This window comes from Scyliorhinus canicula, chromosome 21 (assembly GCF_902713615.1).
Source record: "Scyliorhinus canicula chromosome 21, sScyCan1.1, whole genome shotgun sequence".
Taxonomy (NCBI): domain Eukaryota; kingdom Metazoa; phylum Chordata; class Chondrichthyes; order Carcharhiniformes; family Scyliorhinidae; genus Scyliorhinus; species Scyliorhinus canicula.
The window spans coordinates 17783284-17807257 of record NC_052166.1 but is presented as its reverse complement, the minus strand read 5'-3'; the positions used below and the strand labels follow the sequence as shown (position 1 = coordinate 17807257).

At 48.2% G+C, this 23974-nt stretch overlaps 1 protein-coding gene across 10 annotated transcripts in view; it reads right to left on the bottom strand.

Moving 5' to 3' along the window:
* zgc:92275 (uncharacterized protein LOC436885 homolog) overlaps window positions 1-23417 on the bottom strand; it is a 137756-nt gene extending 114339 nt beyond the window's left edge. For all 10 annotated transcript variants that reach the window (XM_038782451.1, XM_038782455.1, XM_038782450.1 and 7 more), the window contains exon 1: window positions 23091-23417. In XM_038782451.1, coding sequence (XP_038638379.1) covers window positions 23091-23376 — 286 coding nt within the window. In that variant the 5' untranslated portion in view covers window positions 23377-23417. The remainder of the gene's footprint in view (window positions 1-23090) is intronic.
* Window positions 23418-23974: the final 557 nt, after the last annotated feature.

Genomic DNA, 23974 nt, shown 5'->3' with positions numbered 1-23974 from the left:
TCAAGTAAAGATCTGACTGAACGATGGTTCAATGACACCGGGTTATCGTGCACTACTGCACAAACCATTTTCTGAGCTTCTGAACAGGGTCAATGTAAAACCAAGGTGTTGAATTAGTGAAAAATTGACTTTTACCAGTGCTCACGCGGTGTGGATGTCGCTGGTTCAGTCAGCATTTGTTGCGTATCCCTAATTGCCCTTCTTGAGCGGTGAGCCCGCTTCTTGAACCGCTGCTGTCCCCGAGGTGTAGGTACACCCACAGTGCTGTTCGGGAGGAAGCGCATGCAGACTCGGGGAGAATGTGTAAACTCCACACGGACAGTGACCCAGGGCCGGGATTCGAACCCAGGTCCTCAGCGCCGTAGGCAGCAATGCTAACCATTGTGCCACCATGCTGCCCTACATGTGGCGTATTGACCATAGACGGGGCGACGTATCAATACTCAGGTGAGACAGCAGCAGCCCATTTGACTGAGAATCTGGACCCAGACTCTGTCCGAAGCTTGTCATGTGGCTGCAGATTATAAAATCCTCAGGAAAAATATTCCAAAATAAGACAAACCACAGCCTGGCTCCGATCAGTGGTTAGCACTACTGCCTCACAGCACCACTGTGAGGGGGTTCAATTCTGATCAGGTGACTCTCAGTCTGCACATTTTCCCCGTGTCTGCGTGGGTTTCCTCCGGGTGCTCCGGTTTCCTCCCACAGCCCAAAGATGTGCGGGTTAGGTGGATTGGCCATGCTCTGGGTGGGGTTACGCGAATAGGGTGGGGGATTGAGCCCAGGTAGGGTCCTCTTTCAGAGGGTCAGTGCAGACTCGATGGGCCGTATGGCCTCCTTCTGAACTGTCGGGATTCCGTGATTCTCTCTGGTCAAGGCAATGAAAGCATGCTGAAATCTTTGAGTTGCTACACTGCACTGGACACTGCATAATCATTACCTTTTGAAATATAATCTTTGACAGGGCTGCAATGTTCACCTTGATCCATGTCCCTTAATCTCAGTTCAGCTCTGGGAGATTATTACAAAATTGACCCATATATTGTGTAACATGTGGTTAATATGGTGACCTGGTCACAAGTGTTGCAGGTACAACACTGTTCCGGGTGGTACAGCTGGTGGGTTTGGAAGGTGTTGTCAAAGGAACCTTGGTGGGTTGCTGCAGTACATCTTGTAGATGGTACACACGGCTGCCACTGTGCGACCGGTGGAGGGAGTGAATGTTGAAGATGGGTCATGGGGTGGCATCAAATGGGCTGCTATGTCCTGGATGGTGTCGGGCTTCCTGAGTTTTGTTGGAACAGCACATCTCCAGGCAAGTGGGGAGTATTCCATCACACTCCTGACTGGTGCCTGAATGTTAGACAGGCTTTGGGGAGTCAGGAGGCAAGTTACTCACCACAGAATTCCTAGACTCTGACTTTATGCCTGTAGTATTATCATTTAATATAACAATGTTAGAGATAGGGAAAGTATGTTGCACTTTAACTGAGACACAATTGGGAAGACGACAGAAAACAGTTGGTTTCTTAAACTGTCGGGGCCTGATGGGGGACATATGGTTATGTGACTGTTAGATTAATCCAGAGGTCAAGATAATAACCTCCAGTGATAACCTAACAGCATGGCGGCACAGTGGTTATCACTGAACCTCACAGCTCCAGGGTTCAATTCCGGCCTCGAGTGACTGTCTATGTGAAGTTTGCACTTTCTCCTGGTGTCTGCGTGGGATTCTTCTGGGTGCTCCGGTTTCCTCCCACAGTCCAAAGATGTGCAGATTCATAGAATCATAGAATGTGCAGTGCAGAAGGAGGCCATTCAGCCCATCGAGTCTGCACCGGCTCTGGGAAAGAGCACCCCACTTAAGCCCATGCTCCCATCCTATCCCCGTAACCCAGTAACCCCAGCTAACCTTTCTGGACACTAAGGGCAATTTATCATGGCCAATCCACACTAACCTGCACATCTTTGGACTGTGGGAGGCAACCGGAGCACCCGGAGGAAACCCACGCACACACGGGGAGACTCCGCACAGACAATGGCCAAAGCCATGAATCGAACAGGGGATCCTGGAGCTGTGAAGCAACTGTGCTAACCACTGTACTACCACGCTGCCCTCTGCCAGATTATGTGGATTGGCAATGCTAAATTGCCCTTTGGGGCCAAAAGGTTAGGTGGGGTTATGGGGATAGGGTGGAGGCGTAGGATGTTCTTTCCAAGGGCTGCAAACCCGATGGGCCGAATGGCTTCCTTCTGCACTGTAAATTCTATGATTAATGGTGATTACGAAACTACCAGATTGTTGTAAAACTCATCTGCTTCACTAATAACCTTTAGGGAAGGAAATCTGCCATCATTACCCGGTCTGGCCTACTTGAGATGCCAAACCTGCAGCAACTCAGGAACGCCTAAAAAAGCCACTCGTTGATGTTCAAACAGGGAGCTTACCGCCACGTTCTCTGGGCCAATAAATGCAGTTTCTGCCAGAAATGTCCATCATCCGACCAGTGAATTTTTGTATAAAGCTGGTAAATAGATTTATTTTAAATTGTAGCTAAACTGAGGTCAGGGGCCTAGAACGATTTAGGCCGAGATTTATTTGAGATTTCGTTTATCTATGATTGGGGCAAATCATAGCCACGACTTTAATTGTATGAAAATCATTGTACAATTTGAATTGACTAATTTATTCCTGCAAGTTTATAAATTCACAGAATCTCTCATACCTTCACAACATACAAAGTTAACAAAGTTTACAAAGAGTAAAGGGATAGTTTAAAGTGAATTTTGAGTTTCCATATCTCAAACTTAAATAATTTCCTTCAGCTACCCATCCAATTTTGTTTTTAAATCACTGATTGTTTCCACATTCACCACCCCCATAGGCACTGCTCCAGGTCATTCCCCCTCGCTGTGTAAAAACGTTCTTCCTAACACTCCACCCCTCCCCCTGCATCTCTTTAATTCGCCCTTGAATCTGTGTTCTCCCAGTTTATGTACCATCAGCTACGTTATTCAAGTGGTCACAGTCTTGAGTAACTCCAACAAATTTCCCCTCAACCTCATTGACATGCTAAATTCTCCCTCTGTGTTACAGAACAGGCGCCGGAATGTGGCGACTAGGGGTTTTCCACGGTAACTTCATTGCAGCGTTAATGTAATAATAATTACAGTAATCATTTATTGTCACAAGTAGGCTTACATTAACACTGCAATGAAGTTACTGTGCATCAGTCTTCACGGTGGAAGACACCAGTGGGAGGCCAGAGCTCCAGGAGAATCAGGGGGCAGAGGTGAGTTCAGTGGCTGTCACTAAAGGAGAATGTCCAAACTAACTGACAGCACGTCTTTCAGGACTTGTGGGAGGAAACTGGAGCACCCGGAGGAAACCCACGCAGACATAGGAAGAACAGACTCTGCAAATCTATTGACCCAAGCCAGGAATCGAACCCGGGTCCCTGTGCAGCATAGGTGGATTGGCCATTCTAAATTGCCCCTGTGTGTTCAAAGGTGTGAAGGTTAAGGTAGGGTTATGGCGAAAGACGTGGACCAAGGTAGGGCCCTCTTTCAGAGGGTCGGTGCCAACTCGATGGGCCGAACGGCCTCCTTCTGAGCTGTAGGAATTTTATGATTTTACGGTTCTATTGAAATAAATAATATTTATTCAGTGACTCAGTTTTCACAAATCCCAGGGAATAGAGAATTCCAGAGACCAACAACCATCGGAGACAAGAAATTCCTGAACTCCGGGCAGAGGCCTCAGGTGGGATTCTCCGTTCCCCAACGCCAATTTCATCAGTGATCGGACGGAGAATCACTTTTGACGCCGAAATCAGGGGTGGCGCCTGTTTGACGCAGGTTTCGTATTCTCTGCCTCCTCCGGTACGGCATCATCGCATCACGTGGCGCACGCCATTGGTACGGCCTCAGCCCATCACCTGAAGGCCCTCCGCCAATGGGCCGAGTTCCCGACCGTGCGGTTGGTGTGTGATCTCAGCTGTGTGGGAACCCGGTATGGCCACTGCGGACTATGTCCACCGCCTCCAGAGTCAGGCAGGAGCCGTGCTGCTGGTCAGGGGGCACCATCTGGCAAGTGGGGTCCGCGCACGTTTGGCACCTTGTTTTACCGCGCGACCACTGCAGGTTGTCGCCATGCGCAAGCTACACCAGTAGTCTGATTATACAGCTGTCATATACAACAGTTATACACAGCAGCAGTCAGATCATACAGCTATAATATACAGCAGCAATCTGATTATACAGCTCTCATATACAACAGTTATACACAGCAGCAGTCAGATCATACAGCTATAATATACAGCAGCAGTCTGATTATACAGCTCTCATATACAACAGTAGTCTGATTGTACAGCTATAATATACAGCAGCAGTCTGATTGTACAGCTATAATATACAGCAGCAGTCTGATTATACAGCTCTCATATACAACAGTAGTCTGATTGTACAGCTATAATTTACAGCAGCAGTCTGATTATACAGCTCTCATATACAACAGTTATACACAGCAGCAGTCAGATCATACAGCTATAATATACAGCAGCAGTCTGATTATACAGCTCTCATATACAACAGTTATACACAGCAGCAGTCAGATCATACAGCTATAATATACAGCAGCAATCTGATTATACAGCTCTCATATACAACAGCTGTCTGTTTATCCAGCTGTAATATACAACAGCTGTCTGTTTATCCAGCTGTCATATACAACAGCTGTCTGTTTATCCAGCTGTAATATACAACAGCTGTCTGTTTATCCAGCTGTAATATACAACAGCTGTCTGTTTATCCAGCTGTCATATACAACAGCTGTCTGTTTATCCAGCTGTAATATACAACAGCTGTCTGTTTATCCAGCTGTCATATACAACAGCTGTCTGTTTATACAGCTGTAATATACAACAGCTGTCTGTTTATCCAGCTGTAATATACAACAGCTGTCTGTTTATCCAGCTGTAATATACAACAGCTGTCTGTTTATACAGCTGTAATATACAACAGCTGTCTGTTTATACAGCTGTAATATACAACAGCTGTCTGTTTATACAGCTGTAATATACAACAGCTGTCTGATTATACAGCTGTAATATACAACAGCTGTCTGTTTATCCAGCTGTAATATACAACATTAGTCTGTTTATCCAGCTGTAATATACAACAGCTGTCTGTTTATCCAGCTGTAATATACAACAGCTGTCTGTTTATACAGCTGTAATATACAACAGCTGTCTGTTTATACAGCTGTAATATACAACAGCTGTCTGTTAATACAGCTGTAATATACAACAGCTATCTGTTTATCCAGCTGTAATATACAACAGCTGTCTGTTAATACAGCTGTAATATACAACAGCTGTCTGCTTATACAGCTGTAATATACAACAGCTGTCTGTTTATACAGCTGTAATATACAACAGCTGTCTGTTTATACAGCTGTAATATACAACAGCTGTCTGTTCATACAGCTGTAATATACAACAGCTGTCTGTTTATACAGCTGTAATATACAACAGCTGTCTGATTATACAGCTGTAATATACAACAGCTGTCTGTTTATCCAGCTGTAATATACAACAGCTGTCTGTTCATACAGCTGTAATATACAACAGAAGTTTGATTATACAGCTGTAATATACAACAGCTGTCTGTTTATACAGCTGTAATATACAACAGCTGTCTGTTTATCCAGCTGTAATATACAACAGCTGTCTGTTCATACAGCTGTAATATACAACAGAAGTTTGATTATACAGCTGTAATATACAACAGCTGTCTGTTAATACAGCTGTAATATACAACAGCTGTCAGTTAATACAGCTGTAATATACAACAGCTGTCTGTTTATACAGCTGTAATATACAACAGCTGTCTGTTTTACAGCTGTAATATACAACAGCTGTCTGTTTATACAGCTGTAATATACAACAGCTGTCTGTTTATCCAGCTGTAATATACAACAGCTGTCTGTTCATACAGCTGTAATATACAACAGAAGTTTGATTATACAGCTGTAATATACAACAGCTGTCTGTTAATACAGCTGTAATATACAGCCATGATGTGGAGATGAGCACAGTAAGAAGTCTTACAACACCAGGTTAAAGTACAACCGGTTTGTTGCAAACACGAGCTTTCAGAGCACTGCTCCTTCCTCAGGTGGACTTTAACCTGGTGTTGTAAGACATCTTACTGTAATATACAGCAGTAGTAACCTCAGGTGCTTAAGAGACTCACACAGATGGATGGGTCAGTAGCTATCCCTCATTCCCTCCTGGCCTCTCTCCGTCACTTATTCACAACGCACTTAGTTACCTTGATCAGAGGCGATAGGCCAAATGAATTGGGCCAATTGGAAAACCGAAGGTTAGAAATCTTTTAAATGGCTCAAAGCACCAACTACGATTCAGCCTATGATCTCAATGCTCATGTTCAGGCAGAGAATGCATATGATATTCTTAATTGGTAATTAATAAAACAGAAGGCGAGTGTTGATTGATGTTTTTATATCCTTGGTGACTGATTAGTGAGAGATGCTTGTGTAGAGATACAGGCAATATTTACCAATGTATAACACTGTTATTCATGGTTTAAGGAGAGTCATTGTTATACTATAAGGGTCCTTCGTGTTTATTTTCTTATTTCCCTTTTCTTTAATTATGGCGTTATCATTTTTGTCCATGGGTGATTAATGGACATGTGTCTAAGTTAAGCAGCAGAGATAATGAAGACTTCACAAGGTACAGGAGAATGAACTCTGCTCGTTTGAACAGGAGTTTTAAACTTGTCGGCACTGGAAAGAGATGTGATGGGATTCAGTTTCATTGATTGGCTGTGAGCTGATGAAATGGCCAAAAGGCTATATTCTGCCTGGTGGGAGGTGGTAATTTGATCTTGTCCCAGTGGGATGGTTCTCAGAGTCTTGGATACAGAAAGGCAAGGGCCTGTTTAAGCAATCACTGTTCAGAATGACTGAGTGCTGTATTCCTGATGTTGCAGAGAACCCAGATGAATGAATCTACATCAAAATCATTACAGGCTGCAGGCCTCACCCTCGTTCTCTCCAGAAAATCAATGAGTGCTGTATTTCTAAAACTATAGAGGAACTGAAAGAAGCTACAGTAAAAACCTTGAACTCAAAGCAAGGTTTGAAGAGGAGCAGGGTACTGGAAACACACACCTGAAACAGCCTCTTTTTTTCTTTTACTTATTTTCTTTTACCCCTTTCTTCCCCTCTCTGTTTGTCTGTCTTGTGTGTTTGGGTAGAGGGTGAGGGCAAGTTAAAGTGGGGAATGAGGAATTAGATAATAGTTAACTAGTTGTATTTGCTGCATATCTCATGATAGTTCTTGACTGGTGACTGTAATTATTGGGCAGCCAAGGGCCAAAGATTTCAGGTATTTTTCTTTTTTTTAAATATAAATTTAGAATACCCAATTAATTTTTTCCAGTTAATGGGCAATTTAGCGTGGCCAATCCACCTACCCAGTACATCTTTACGTTGTGGGGGCGAAACCCAGGCAAACACGAGGAGAATGTGCAAACTCCACACGGACAGTGACCCGGAGCTGGGATCGAACCTGGGACCTCGGCGCCATTAGGCAGCAGGGCTCACCCACTGCACCACCATGCTGCTCCTTCGGGTATTTTTCTAAGAATTATTGGTTAATTCATGTGTGTTGTGACTCTAGGACGAGTGAGGCTAGAATTGACTGCACACTAGCTCAGGGTGTTGTAACATAATTGTGGGGCTCAGGTCCGGTATCATTGGAATGGTAGACGCCGATGTTTGGGTTACAGTGTAAATTAAACAGACACCTGGGGCGGGATTCTCTGACCCCCTGCCGAGTCGGAGAATCGCCGGGGAGTGAATCCCGCCCCTGCCATCTCCCAAACTCTCCGGCACCAGAGATTCGGCGGGGGCTCCCCCCCGGCGATTCTTTGCCCGCGATGGGCCAAAGTCCCGCTGCTGTCATGGTGGTCCCGTTGTCGGGAATCAAACCACCTACCTTACCGGCGGCTCCAGGCGGCGCGAACGGGCTCCAGGGTCCTGGGGGGGGCCGCGGAACGATCTGGCCCCGGGGGGTGCCCCCACAGTGGCCTGGCCCGCGATCGGGGCCCACCGATCGGCGGGCAGGCCCGTGCCGTGGGATTCACGCCCCGGCGATTCTCCAACTCGACGGGGGGTCAGAGAATCCTGCCCCAGGTGTCTGTTTAATTTACACTTTTCCTTCCGCGTGGGCCATAGCCTTCACGATGGCGGACGCGGAAGTGACCCCCTCCCCTGCGCATGCACGGGGATGACGCCAGCAGCCGCTGACGCTCCGGCACATGCGTGGACTTCCGTCGGCCGGCAAGTCCCTTCGGCCCCGGCTGGCGTGGCGCCAAAAGCCTTTCCCGCCGGCCGGCGGGGCGCAGCCACTCCGGCGCAGGCCTAGCCCCTCAAGGTTAGGGCCCCTAAAGGTGCGGAGAAATCCACCCGCCCGCCCCGCCGGGTAGGGGAGAATCCCGGCCCAGGTTTGTCGTGATTTAACATGATGGCTCTGGAAGCTGCTCAGGGTTTTCTTCAGGTGGCAGACTTATCTCTGGTTTATTTAAAGAAGCTTCTGAAAGACAAGCTAATGGACTTGGCAGGGGAGCTCGAAATAGAGGTACAGCTGGAGCTAGGAAGGTGGAAATAGCTGATGTGATTGATCAGCTTCTAAATTTGAAAGAGATGTTAAAAGCTCAGGCGAGCCCACAAAGTAGTGCAGCATCAAGGACACTTTCCCAAGGGGAAATTGAGCCGGAGAGAGTTCAGTTGCAGTTTGAGCATGTGAAGGAATTAAAAAGAATAGCAAAAGAAATGGAGATGAAGCAAAATGGAGATGGAAATCGGGACATTGGAATTAGAGAGAGAGGAAAAAGGGAAAGAAAGGGAGGAAATAGGAAAAGAGAGAGACTTTCCAGATTAAGGCACTGGAAATCGGAGGTGAACTGAATCCTACAACAGAACCCAGTGACAATAGGTTTAAATTTATTAAATTTATACAGGCCCTCCCAAAATTCGATGAGTCGGTGGGCTGAATCGTTTTACAGAGCTTTTGAGAAAATAACAACTCAAATCAAGTGGCCAAGGGAAAAGTAGGCTTTGCCCATGCAAAGTAAATTGAGGGGGCAGGCACAGAAAGTTCATGCTTCCCTATCAGCGCAGGTGTCTAAGGTGAAAAAGGCTGTCTGGGTACATTGGTTCCCAAAGCACATAGGCAAAGGTTTCATAATTTAAGGAGACAGCCAGGAGTGATTTATGCCGAATTTGAAAGGGTTAAGCAGCACAATTTGAACAGGTGGGTACAATCATTGGGAGTTGAAACTGCCTATGAGGGTCTGAGAGAAGTCATTCTCTTGAGGAATTTAAGAATGATCTAGCTTCGATAATGCTGAAATCCAGAGGGTGAAAACTGATAGGCAGGCAGCAGTTATAGCTGACAATTATGAGCTAATCCATACTTTAAACATCTGTTCCATCAGCCACATAATCTTAGGATAAGAAGTGGGAGAGTGAAAGCAAGGCAGGTAGCCACGGTAACGAATGGATAGTTGGGATTACTCCCCGATCTCCTCCCCAAAACAGGAAAGAAGGTACCCAGGGTGAAGGGAGACTTGCAAGGCTAGGTGTTCCCATTGTAACAAGGTGGGACACATTTGTTCAGTATGTTGGAAGTTGCAAGGAAAACCCATGGGACTGGTGGCAATTCATAAGGAGGAAAAAGGGAACAAAAATGGAGACTACTACAGGGCAGACTGTCGCACTAACGGGACCCAAGGTAAACACTGCTGTGGGAGCAGGTGTGATGAGTGAGACACAAAGGGTTGTTCAGATAGAAAAGACTTCCATTTGGCATCATGTCTCCACCTGCGTTATTCCAACGTACCATGGATCAAATTCTCAGCGGACTAGAAGATGACACCTTCTAAGGTGTCATCTTCTACTGGAGAGAAAGAAAGAAGGGCGCCTCCAAAATTTAGATGCCGCATTCCAGAGACTTAGAAGATTACGGGCGAAGAGTACAGAAGGATAAATGTGAAATCTTCAAATCTTCTTTTGAATACCTGAGACTCGTCATAGAGGCAAAGGGACTGCACAAACTTCAAAATTAAAAGCCATAACTGAGGCACCATCACCTCAAAAGGTAAATCAACTTTGATCACTATTGGGCTCATTAATCGTACGGAAGGTGATGCACTATCAATTACGACGAGACGAGAGTAGAGAGTAATCGAGGCTTTATTAGTCAGAGATGTGGAGCCTCCTACAGCTGCTGCCGAAATGGCTGCAGCTCGGTGAGCCCACACATTTATACTCTGTCTACTGGGCGGAGCCAGCAGGCAGGGATCTACCCCCGTACCTGTAGTACAGGGGCATTACCGTAATACTCTTGTATGCAGTATACACAATACAACAGTGGTGACTACCACATTCACCCCCTGTTAAAAAAAGAGCCCAGCGGGGGGGGGGGGGGGGGGGGGGGGGGTGGTGGAGGACTATTTACATACAGGTTGTTTTTTAAAAATACAGGTTGTTTAAATGTTAAGAAAGAGGCCTTGATCCGTCGTTGCGGGCGACGAAGTTGTGGTGTTGATTCAGGCATTGGTTTATTCGTCTGGGACTCCGGGAGCGTGTCGACCTCATCTTCATCCACGGGTGGGGCCAAGGGGAGGGCGGATCATCCTGGAGCGGGGGCTGAGGTGTGGTGCGCCGGGGGAAGGGAGGCTGGTGCCGGGGCAGAGAGGTGGGTGTGTGGGGATCCAGCTGGTGCCAGATCCCTAAGGGAGACTGTGTCTTGGCGGCCGTCGGGGTACGTTACGTAGGCGTACTGCAGGTTTGCGTGGAGTAGCTGTACCCTCTCAACCAACGGGACCGCCTTGTGGAGCCGCACGTGCTTGCGGAGGAGAACGGCTCCTGGAGCTGCCAGCCATGTTGGGAGAGAAACCCCGGAGGTGGACTTCCTAGGGAAGGCAAAGACACGTTTATGGGGAGTTTCGTTAGTCACAGTGCAAAGGAGCGACCGAATGGAGTGAAGGGCGTCGGGGAGGACCTCCTGCCAGCAGGAGCCCGGGAGATTTCTGGACCGTAGGGCCAGCTGGACGGCCCTCCAGACCGTCCCATTCTCCCGCTCCACCTGCCCGTTTCCCCGGAGGTTGTAGCTGGTCGTCCTGCTCGAGGTGATGCCCTGTTGAGCAGGTACTGGCGCAGCTCATCACTCATAAATGAGGATCCCCGGTCACTGTGGACGTAAGCGGGGGAACTGAACAGAGCAAAGATGGCGTTGAGGGCTTTGATGACAGACGTCACGTCAGGGCATGGGATGGCAAAGGGGAATCTTGAGTACTCGTCGACCACATTGAGAAAATACGCGTTGCGGTCGGTGGAGGGGAGGAGCCCTTTGAAGTCCGTGCTGAGGCGTTCAAAGGGCGGGAGGCCTTCACCAGGCGCGCACGGTCTGGCCGGTAGAAGTGCGGTTTACACTCCGCGCAGACCTGGCAGTCTCTGGTGATAGCCCTGACTTCCCCGATAGAGTAGGGCCTTTATGAAGTGATAAAAGCGGGTTACCCCTGGGTGACAGAGATCGTTCGGCAGGGTGTGGAGTCGGTCCACTTGTGTGCTGGCACATGTATCTCGGGATAGGGCATCGGGGGGCTCGTTGAGCTTACCGGGACGATACAAAATCTAGTAATTGTAGGGGGCGAGCTCGATCTTTCACCTCAAGATTTTATCATTTTTGATCTTGCCCCGCTGTGTGTTATTGAACATGAAGGCAACCGACCGTTGGTCAGTGAGGAGAGTGAATTTCCTGCCAGCAAGGTAAAGCCTCCAATGCCGCACAGCTTCTACGATGGCTTGGGCCTCCTTTTCGACAGAGGAGTCCCGAATTTCAGAGGCATGGAGGGTGCGGTAAAGAATGCCACGGGCCTGCCTGCCTGTTTGAGGGTGGCGGCCATAGCGACGTCTGATGCATCGCTCTCGACCTGGAAGGGGTGGGTCTCGTCGACCACGTGCATCGTGGCCTTGGCAATGTCGGCCTTGATATGGTTGAAGGCCTGTGAGCCTCGGCCATCAGTGGGAAAACGGTGGAGTGAATGAGTGGGCGGGCCGCGTGGTCGGGGTCATACACCTGTATATTGCGTGAGGCGACTGTGAGCGCGAGCGCTAGTTTCTTGGTTGCCGCAAGGTCGAGGGTAGCCCCTTCTAAGAGTCATTGGCGGATGTAGGCCGACTCTATGCCTGTAACGAACGCGTCCCTAAGTAGCAGGTCCCTAAGTATACCAGGATAGTTGAGAGGAAAAAGCAAAGTCAGGTTTGGTGACGTGAGAACGTTGTGAGGGCTAAACACCGTAAGGGCTAAAGGTCAGTAAGCATTGGCAAGGAACGACATCACCAATGAGAAGTGGATACTTGGCACCGCCTTGGCACAGACAGTGCCGGCCTCCGACACCGTTCAAACCTGGAATTATGTCATGTGGAGAAGACATGCTGATTAACTTTCAGGAACCAGAACAAGTTTGCCAGAGACAGAGTAAACCGAGAGTCCGCAACAAACTGTGACAAGTGAAGACCTCGACATTCCGGAGAACCTGACAATACCAGAAACAATTGTGGAAAGCAGAACCTCTGTTGAGGACACTTCAACAGTGCGTAAACCTGCAAAAACAATGTTGTCTCTGGTTTAGACAACTCCGCATGATGTCCAAACTCACCAGAGGTCGTAGTCAACAGGATAAAGCCGACGCCCAAGGTTCACTGACAAGCACGTAGAAATCAATGTCCTCCGAATCGTCTAACTGTTGCGTTTGTTAATTGTACATTTTGTTAAATTTTGATTGAGAATGCTATACTGTGATTCATTGCTGGAACTTCTGATGTAAAAGGTGGAGGCATTCATTTTTGTTCTTAGTTGGAACAAGGTCATTTTAAGACTCTGATCACATGACATGCTGATGACGTCATTGGCCGTTTGACTGACCAATGATGAGTCTATCTCAACAGCCTACAGTGCAAACACATTTCCAATAAAACTCTTGTTTGTTTGCACCTTTGTGGTCTGTAAGCCTATCCTTTAAACATACCACGCCCCCACCATGTAAACAAGGAGTGTGTCACAATTCAAGCAGACTAATGCTTCTGACTACTCGGAGTTTGAAATTTGGTACGTTATTTACCTTTTACACAATCTGCTACACTTCTTGAATTAATTCAAAAATACACAAGGGAGAAAAGGATAGAAAGATATAATGATGGAGTGAGTGAAGGAGGGTGGGAGGAGGCTCGTGTGGATCGTTAATGCCATTCGGCCCATTGCATTGTACCGGCTCTCTGAATGAGTGGTGGCATTCTCCCGTCATCTCCCCATCATCTTTCACATAATGGTCGGAATGCCGAATCTGTTTGAGGACCTCAGTTGAATCTGCCGCCAACACGTACTCATTCCTGGGGAACCAGTCTGGTGAATCCTTTCCGCACCTTCTCCAGTGCCACCACAAGTCTCCCCAAGTGTGACTCCCAGAATTGGACGCAAAGCTCCAGCTGAAACCAAACCTGTGTCTTATACAAGTTCAACATAACCTCCCTGCACTTGGACTCTATGCCCCTGTTAAAGCCTAGGATCCTATATGCTTTATTAACCACTCTCTCAACCTGTCCTGCCACCTTCAATGACATATTGGGGCAGCACAGTGGTTAGCACTGCTGCCTCACAGCGCCAGGGACCCTGGTTCAATTCTGGCCTTGGGTGACAGTGAGGAGTTTGCACTTTCTCCCCGTGCCCGAGTGGGTTTCCTCCCAAAATCCAAAGAAGTGCAGGTTAGGTGGATTGGCCATGCTAAATTGCCCCTTAGCGTGTCCAGGATGTGTAAGTTAGATGGGGTTTATGGGGCTGCGGAGATAGCATGGGGGCCTGACCCTAGCTAGGGTGCTCTTTCAGAGGGTCAGTGCAGACTCTATGTGTCAAATGGCCTCCTTCTGCACTGAAATGAAATGAAATGAAAATCGCTTATTGTCACGAGTAGGCTTCAATTAAGTTACTGTGAAAAGCCCCTAGTCGCCACATTCCGGTGCCTGTTCGGGGAGGCTGTTACTGGAATCGAACCGTGCTGCTGGCCTGCCTTGGTCTGCTTTAAAAGCCAGCGATTTAGCCCAGTGTGCTAAACAGCCCCTGTATGCTAAACACCCCCTGTATGTGATTCTACGATTCTATAATATGCATATATAAACTCCTCTGCTCCTCCAACCCTTGATAGATAGGAAATGTTATTTCTGATTAATGCACGCAAGAACGTTAAAATGCTTTTGACGTAGCTTCTTGACGCAGCACCTTCTGGAACCAGAGAACATGTTCTATTTTATTTGGGGCTGTGTGATGTGACAGGATTAATTAATGACTTCAGAGTAAAGGCAGCCTGAGGTAGCAGCGACGACAGTTTGACTGAATTTTATATCCAGTCTGAAAAGGGTAAAGAGTGGGTGAAAGACAAGTATTTCAAACTTAAATAAGGATGGTCTCGTGGGCATTAAAACTCATCTCAATTAATTGGGATACTACCTCGGGTTTGGATCATTAGAGAACCACTGGCAGACATTTAAGGAAATATTTCAGAATAATATTTTCCTGCCTAAAAGAAAATTTCGAAGGGGAGGAGCCAGAATCCATGGTTAACTAAAGAAGTTAAGTAAAGCATCAAACTGCACAAAGATGAGTGGTAAGACAACGATTGGTCAGAATATAAATAACAATAGAGAATGACAAAGGGTTAATCAGGAAAAAGATTAGAGTATGAGAGGAAGATAGATGGAAATGTAAAAATCGATAGTGAGAGTATTTAAACAGGAAAAGATTAAATGAAGTGAGTGTTGGTTCTCCAGAGTGTGCATAGTAGATAATAAGGAATAGCAGATGAAATGAAGAAATATTTTGCTTCTGTCTTCAAAATTAAAGATACAGAAAACATTCCAAAGGAGGATGGAACCATACCATATTTTTCCAAGAGCCTTTTCGGTGATAAATCGGGTGAGAACCCTGACGATGCCGTCAGTGGGAAAATTCATTGAATATTAAGCCTCTTCATCAATCAGTCGATCAGCCCTGACCATCCTTGTGCTCTCTGGGTATTACAGACCAGATCAGCACCGAGGGAGACATTGCAGAGACTAGCATGGAAGAAGTGTCCTGGCTGTCACCCACACCCTCCACCAGTGCAAATACTCACACCTCGGTGGAATTAACCAGTAGACCAGGCTTCTGGGTCACTCACTAGTCAGCACTTCATAAGCTGATGATCCAGAGCAAGTGGAGGCAGGGACATCCCAGGAAACCGGCAGTCGGAGGGATGCCGGAGCCCAGGACTCTGTTGGGCTCCAGGTCGTCGATGTGACCCTGGGTCCAGTCATCCCAGAGCTGCTGGAGCTGCAAAGGCAGAGTCGTGGGCATCAGGAAGGGATGACAGATTATTTCCTCAGCCTGCAAGGCCGACTGGAGGAGTCCCATTAACTTCTGTCTGAGGAGGTGGTGTGCTCACTCCTATGTAACGAGGCCAACACTAAGGGTGGCATCAGCAATGGAGACCCTGGCACAGGACGTGCTCTCCATGGTGGGGGACTCCATGACTGAGGGCATGAGCTCCATGATTCATAAGAACATAAGAACTAGGAGCAGGAGTAGGCCATCTGGCCCCTCGAGCCTGCTCTGCCATTCAATGAGATCATGGCTGATCTTTTATGGACTCAGCTCCACTTTCCGGCCTGAACACCATAATCCTTAATCCCTTTATTCTTCAAAAAACTATCTATCTTTATCTTAAAACATTTAATGAAGGAGCCTCAACTGCTTCACTGGGCAAGGACTTCCATAGATTCACAACCCTTTGGGTGAAGAAGTTCCTCCTAAGCTCAGTCCTAAATCTACTTCCCCTTATTTTGAGGCTATGCCCCCTAGTTCTGCCTAGGGGCAGCATGGTAGCATTGTGGATAGCACAATTGCTTCACAGCTCCAGGGTCCCAGATTCGATTCCGGCTTGGGTCACTGTCTGTGCGGAGTCTGCACATCCTCCCCGTGTCTGCATGGGTTTCATCCGGGTGCTCCGGTTTTCTCCCACAGTCCAAAGATGTGCAGGTAAGGTGGAGTGGCCATGATAAATTGCCCTTAGTGTCCAAAATTGCCCTTAGTGTTGGGTGGGGTTACTGGGTAATGGGGATAGGGTGGAGGTGTTGACCTCGGGTAGGGTGCTCTTTCCAAGAGCCGGTGTAGACTCGATGGGCTGAATGGCCTCCTTCTGCACTGTAAATTCTATGATATCTATGAGCTCTTATTGAAAAATCCAACAAGCTATTTCTTATTTCACCCACCAGTGGAAACAACCTGCCCACGTCTATCCTATCTATTCCCTTCATAATTTTATATGTTTCATTAAGATCCCCCCTCATCCTTCTAAATTCCAACGAGTACAGTCCCAGTCTACTCAACCTCTCCTCATAATCCAACCCCTTCAGATCTGGGATTAACCTAGTGAATCTCCTCTGCATACCCTCCAGTGCCAGTACGTCCTTTCTCAGGTAAGGAGACCAAAACTGAACACAATACTCCAGGTGTGGCCTCACTAACACCTTATACAATTGCAGCATAACCTCCCTAGTCTTAAACTCCATCCCTCGAGCAATGAAGGGCAAAATTCCATTTGCTTTCTTAATCACCTGTTGCACCTGTAAACCAACTTTTTGCGACTCATGCACTAGCACCCAGGTCTCTCTGCACAGCAGCATGTTTTAATATTTTGCCATTTAAATAATAATCCCTTTTGCTGTTATTCCTACCAAAATGAATAACCTCACATTTGTCAACATTGTATTCCATCTGCCAGACCCTAGCCCATTCACTTAACTTTCCCAAATCCCTCGGCAGACTTCCAGTATCCTCTGCACTTTTTGCTTTACCACTCATCTTAGTGTCGTCTGTAAATTTGGACACATTGCCCTTGGTCCCCAACTCCAAATCATCTGTGTAAATTGTGAACAATTGTGGCCCAACACTGATCCCTGAGGGACACCACTAGCTACTGATCGCCAACCAGAGAAACACCCATTAATCCCCACTCTTTGCTTTCTATTAATTAACCAATCCTCTATCCATGCTACTACTTTACCCATAATGCCATGCATCTTTATCTTATGCAGCAGCCTTTTGTGTGGCACCTTGTCAAAGGCTTTCTGGAAATCCAGATATACCACGTCCATTGGCTCCCTGTTATCTACCGCACTGGTAATGTCCTCAAAAACTTCCACTAAACTAGTTAGGCACGACCTGCCCTTTATGAACACCTGCTGCTTAGGCCCAATAGGACAATTTCCATCCAGATGCCTCGCTATTTCTTCCTTGATGATAGATTCCAGCATCTTCCCTACTACCGAAGTTAAGCTCACTGGCCTATAATTTACCGCTTTCTGCCTACCTCCTTTTTTAAACAGTGGTGTCACATTTGCTCATTTCCAATTCGTCGGGACCACCCCAGAGTCTAGTGAATTTTGGTAAATTATCACTAGTGCATCTGCAATTTCCCTAGCCATCTCTTTTAGCACTCTGGGATGCATTCCATCAGGGCCAGGAGACTTGTCTACCTTTAGCCCCATTAGCTTGCCCATCACTACCTCCTTAGTGATAACAATCGTCTCAAGTCCTCACCTGTCATAGCCTCATTTCTATCAGTCGCTGGCATGTTATTTGTGTCTTCCACTGTGAAAACCAACCCAAAAAAACCTGTTCAGTTCCTCAGCCATTTCCTCATCTCCCATTATTAAAACTCCCTTCTCATCCTCTAAAAGACCAATATTTACCTTAGCCACTCTTTTTTGTTTTATATATTTGTAGAAACTTTTACTATCTGTTTTTATATTCTGAGCAAGTCATCTCTCAGAATCTATCTTACTCTTCTTTATAGCTTTTTTAGCAGCTTTCTTTTGCCCCCTAAAGGTTTCCCAGTCCTCTAGTCTCCCACTAATCTTTGCCACTTTGTATGCTTTTTCCTTCAATTTGATACTCTCCCTTATTTCCTTAGATATCCACGGTCGATTATCCCTCTTTCTACCGTCCTTCCTTTTTGTTGGTATATACCTTTGCTGAGCACTGTGAAAAATCGCTTGGAAGGTTCTCCACTGTTCTTCAACTGTTTCACCATAAAGTCTTTGCTCCCAGTCTACCTTAGCTAGTTCTTCTCTCATCCCCTTGTAATCTCCTTTGTTTAAGCACAAAACACTAGTGTTTGATTTTACCTTCTCACCCTCCATCTGTATTTTAAATTCCACCGTATTGTGATCGCTCCTTCCGAGAGGATCCCTAACTATGAGATCATTAATCAATCCTGTCTCATTACACAGGACTAGATCTAGGACCGCTTGTTCCCTTGTAGGTTCCATTACATACTGTTCTAGGAAACTATTGCGGATACATTCTATAAACTCCTCCTCAAGGCTGCCTTGACCAACCTGGTTAAACCAATCGACTTGTAGATTAAAATCCCCCATGATAACTCCTGTACCATTTTTACCTGCATCAGTTATTTCTTAGTTTATTGCCTGCCCCACCATAATGTTACTATTTGGTGGCCTATAGACTACTCCTATCAGTGACTTTTTCGCCTTACTATTCCTTATTTCCACCCAAATGGATTCAACCTTATCCCCCATAGCACTGATGTCATCCCTTACTATTGCCCGGATGTCATCCTTAAATAACAGAGCTACACCACCTCCCTTACCATCCACTCTGTCTGAATAGTTTGATACCCTCGGATATTTAACTCCCAGTCGTGACCATCCTTTAACCATGTTTCAGTAATGGCCACTAAACCATAGTCATTCATGATGATTTGCGCCATCAACTCATTTACTTTATTCCGAATACTACGAGCATTCAGGTAAAGTACACTTATGTTGGCTTTTATACCTCTGTTTTGAATCTTCACACCTCGATCAGTAACCTCTCCGAAGTTATATTTCCTCTTAACTTTTCTCCTAATTTTCCTTGTCGTTGAACCTATATCTTCATGTAACAATCTGCCGCGTCACTTTCCATTTATGTTTTTACTTCCTGTTTTATTCCTTTTAGTATTACTGGCCTATTCACTGAGCTCCCATCAGTCACTGTACCTTGTACTGTCGCTCTTTTTGATTTTTGACTATGTCTTCTCTGCCTTACACTTTTCCCCTACTGCCTTTTGTTTCTGTCCCTGTTTTACTACCTTCCGACCTCCTGCATCGGTTCCCATCCCCCTGCCACATTAGTTTAAACCCTCCCCAACAGCTCCAGCATGGCTTCAACTACATGGTGAAGGGACTGGTGGGAATCCATGAATGTCAGCACCAGAGGACGGTGGGGTTTCCAGGTCTTACTCCAGCTGCCCCTCTATCCCAGGAACCCCCCTGGCACCTGAAGGAAAGAGGATTGGCAAGAGCTTAGCCTGGGGCTCTCCACCCAGAGAACGCTGGCACGTCCAGCACATCTGACACCCTTGTCCCAGTGAGTGACACACCTCCAGCCCTGCACACCGAGGAGGGAAACACTGCGACACCCAAGTAGTCTGAAAGCAGGCCGGGACACTCAAGGTCCAGACCCCCCCCCCAGGGGATGCCCACCAAGGCCATCTCAGGCAGCAGGGCGTGGAAGTCAGCAGGCAGCCTCAACCTCAGCTGTGAATCCTGGGAATACACCTAGACGTAGTGAGAGGGTGAGGAAGTTAAGAATGTGTAGGCCCCTAGTGGGCATGAATGAAGCGAGGCACCAGTCAGGGCAAGTCACATTGTAATATCGCTCTTGTATTAAACATCACTTTGTTCGCCCTCACAGACCCTCCACCCCATCGTCATGGCGTCACGCTCCGCAAACCCCCGCGTCAACTCAGTGTGAGAATCGCAGACTGTGTCTCTCCCCCCAGCCACACCTACCACGCAGTAAAGACACATTGCTGCTGGCACTCCTCCAGCTCATTGGCCACCTCCTGAGACCCTTTCTCCTTGAGCAGCCATCGCTCCAACCGCTGCGCCCCCCTCAAAGACAGCTGAGGTCTGCCAGCGTTGCTAGATGTAATTATCATGGCCGCTCCCTGGGAAACGGGCACAAACCTGGTGATGAATGGGCACAGATGAGCTGGACAGTGAGGGACATGTATCCCCCCTGCACCTGGGGCATGCCTGTTATGCGGGCAAAGCCCGTGGCCCTGGCATCGGCTCGCCTGGTCCCAGTCCAAGGTGTATATGTGGGACCTCCCAAATACTGCACCTGTGACCGCCTTATACACCCAAAAGTTTATCGGGAGTAGATGGGAATGTGGAATTTGAGGAACAAACAGATTGGCCATGATCTTGCTATGATGGATCAGGCTCGAGGGGCCGAATGGCCTACTTCTGCTCCTATTTTGTATGTCCGAATGAAAGCTAATTCCTGTTTTCGGCAGATCTTTTGCAGCTCAGTAAATGTTGGCAATCCCAAACCCTTTCAACCTGTTTGATCCTAAACCCGGTCCTGGCAAACCCTAAAAGACTAGACCCCTGCAGCACAGCCCCTGGGTGTTGCAAAACTAGACCATCTTATACACCCCCCCCCCCCCCCAAGCAATCCCAAACCCCAACCCAATGTCTGCACAAGTCCCAACTGACATAGATGCGGTCATTTGTCAGCTGAAAATGAAGCATTATTCTGTACAGTGCGAGATTCTGTCTAATGGTTTATTCCGATATCTGCAAAGATCAAACTTATAGAACATAGAACAGTACAGCACAGAACAGGCCCTTCGGCCCTCAATGTTGTGCCGAGCCATGATCACCCTACTCAAACCCACGTATCCACCCTATACCTGTAACCCAACAACCCCCCCCTTAACCTTACTTTTATTAGGACACTACGGGCAATTTAGCATGGCCAATCCACCTAACCCACACATCTTTGGACTGTGGGAGGAAACCGGAGCACCCGGAGGAAACCCACGCACACAGGGGGAGGACGTGCAGACTCCACACAGACAGTGACCCAGCCGGGAATCGAACCTGGGACCCTGGAGCTGTGAAGCATTTATGCTAACCACCATGCTACCCTGCTGCCCCAACTTAAAACAACCAAAGTGATGCTCACTTCCAGGACTCAGAAAAGAGACAATTCAACAACATGTCAAAATGATGATAAAGAGACGAAGAGATGGGAGATTCATGTGTCCTGGACCCACAAACGCAAGATTAGCTGATGGCTCCTGATTACCACTATGCTGCAGTGTGATCTAGCCCAGTAAATCTGTTGCTGCAGTTTCAGAGCGTCTGGGGCCCATCACAAACATTGGGAGAAATTCTTGGTCCAGGTGCAGCAAGAGGATGGTGTCACTCTGAGGCAGCTTCATGCTCAATCTCAGTGAATACCATTACAGACGCCTCAGACATTGCAAATGCCAGTTTGTGAAATCCCAAATCTCTGCTACTCACTTAGATTAACAATTGACACCACTTGGCCTTGCCTGTTGAAACTGTACACCGTAATTATGGATATACAGTCCACAACACAACCTTATTATTCACCAGTAATCCCAGCCACCATGGTTCTGTATCAGATTCTGATCACTGTGGTTACAGCTACCACCCCTTAATATAATAAACCTCACAGATTACATTTCCCAGTGAAACTGATTGTTAACAAATGCCCCAGCACCTGCATATCTCAGAAACCCTGCCCCAGTGCCCACACACCCCCTCTCTCACACGATACACACTGGCCCAGTGCCCACACACCCCTCTCTCACCCCATACACACTGCCCCAGTGCCCACACACCCTCATTTCATAAACCCTGCCCCAGTGCCCACACCCCCCTCTCTCACACGATACACACTGCCCCAGTGCCCACACACCCCTCTCTCATCCCATACACACTGCCCCAGTGCCCACACACCCTCATTTCATAAACCCTGCCCCAGTGCCCACACCCCCCTCTCTCACACGATACACACTGCCCCAGTGCCCACACACCCCTCTCTCACCCCATACACACTGCCCCAGTGCCCACACACCCTCATTTCATAAACCCTGCCCCAGTGTCCACACACCCCTCTCTCACCCCATACACACTGCCCCAGTGCCCACACACCCTCATTTCATAAACCCTGCCCCAGTGCCCACACACCCTCATTTCATAAACCCTGCCCCAGTGCCCACACGCCCCTCTCTCACCCCATACACACTGCCCCAGTGCCCACACACCCTCATTTCATAAACCCTGCCCCAGTGCCCACACACCCCTCTCTCACACGATACACACTGCCCCAGTGCCCACACACCCCTCTCTCACACGATACACACTGCCCCAGTGCCCACACGCCCCTCTCTCACCCCGTACACACTGCCCCAGTGCCCACACACCCTCATTTCATAAACCCTGCCCCAGTGCCCACACACCCTCATTTCATAAACCCTGCCCCAGTGCCCACACGCCCCTCTCTCACCCCATACACACTGCCCCAGTGCCCACACACCCTCATTTCATAAACCCTGCCCCAGTGCCCACACACCCCTCTCTCACACGATACACACTGCCCCAGTGCCCACACGCCCCTCTCTCATCCCGTACACACTGCCCCAGTGCCCACACACCCTCATTTCATAAACCCTGCCCTAGTGCCCACACACTCCTCTCTCAGCCCATACACACTGCCCCAGTGCCCACACACCCCTCTCTCACCCCATACACACTGCCCCAGTGCCCACACACCCCTCTCTCAGCCCATACAAACTGCCCCAGTGCCCACACACCCCTCTCTCACCCCATACACACTGCCCAAGTGCCCACACACCTTCATTTCATAAACCCTGCCCCAGTGCCCACACACCCCCTCTCACACGATACACACTGCCCCAGTGCCCACACACCCTCATTCCATAAACCCTGCCCCAGTGCCCACACACCCCTCACCTATAAATCTTACCTGTGCCAACACTTAAGCGATTCCCACAACACATCCCCACACCTGTCATAAGCACCTGTCTCACTCCCCGTTCCCAGGTTCCCTCCTTACCGAAGATGGTGATGTTCTTCACCTGTCCAGGGAGGAGTTGTTGCGAATCCAGCAGCCGGTACCATCCATTCGGATAGACCGGTGGCAGCTCCCCTTTCTTGCGCCTCCTCCTGACTTCATTGGCCGCCTGTCGCTTGCTGGTGCCGGGCTCGGGGATGTAGCCGACCTGGTGGGGGGCTCGGAGGATCAGCAGGGGGGCGGCCAGGAGGCGCATGAGGCAGAGGGTCAGGAGGAGCAGCCCCAGGCAGGCAGCAGGGAGCCAGCAGCTGGCAGCCTCCAGCTCCATGTCCCCAGCGAGTGCCGGAGTCCCGGCCGCTCACACCTGAGTCCCGGCGACGGACCCGCCCCTCATACCTGCAGCAAGACGTCAGCAACTCACCTGAGGCAGAGAAACACACCTGAGAGGCAATGCAGCCAACCTGGAGAGAGGCAATAAACCCAACCTGGGGAGAGGGGCAATAAACCCAACCTGGAGAGAGGCAATAAACCCAACCTGGGGAGAGGGGCAATAAACCCAACCTGGAGACAGGGGCAATAAACCCAACCAGGAGACAGGGGCAATAAACCCAACCTGGAGACAGGGGCAATAAACCCAACCTGGAGAGAGGGGCAATAAACCCAACCTGGGGAGAGGGGCAATAAACCCAACCTGGGGAGAGGGGCAATAAACCCAACCTGGGGAGAGGAGGCAATAAACCCAACCTGGGGAGAGGCAATAAACCCAACCTGGGGAGAGGGGCAATAAACCCAACCTGGGGAGAGGGGCAATAAACCCAACCTGGGGAGACGGGCAATAAACCCAACCTGGGGAGAGGGGCAATAAACCCAACCTGGAGAGAGGGGCAATAAACCCAACCTGAGGAGAGGGGCAATAAACCCAACCT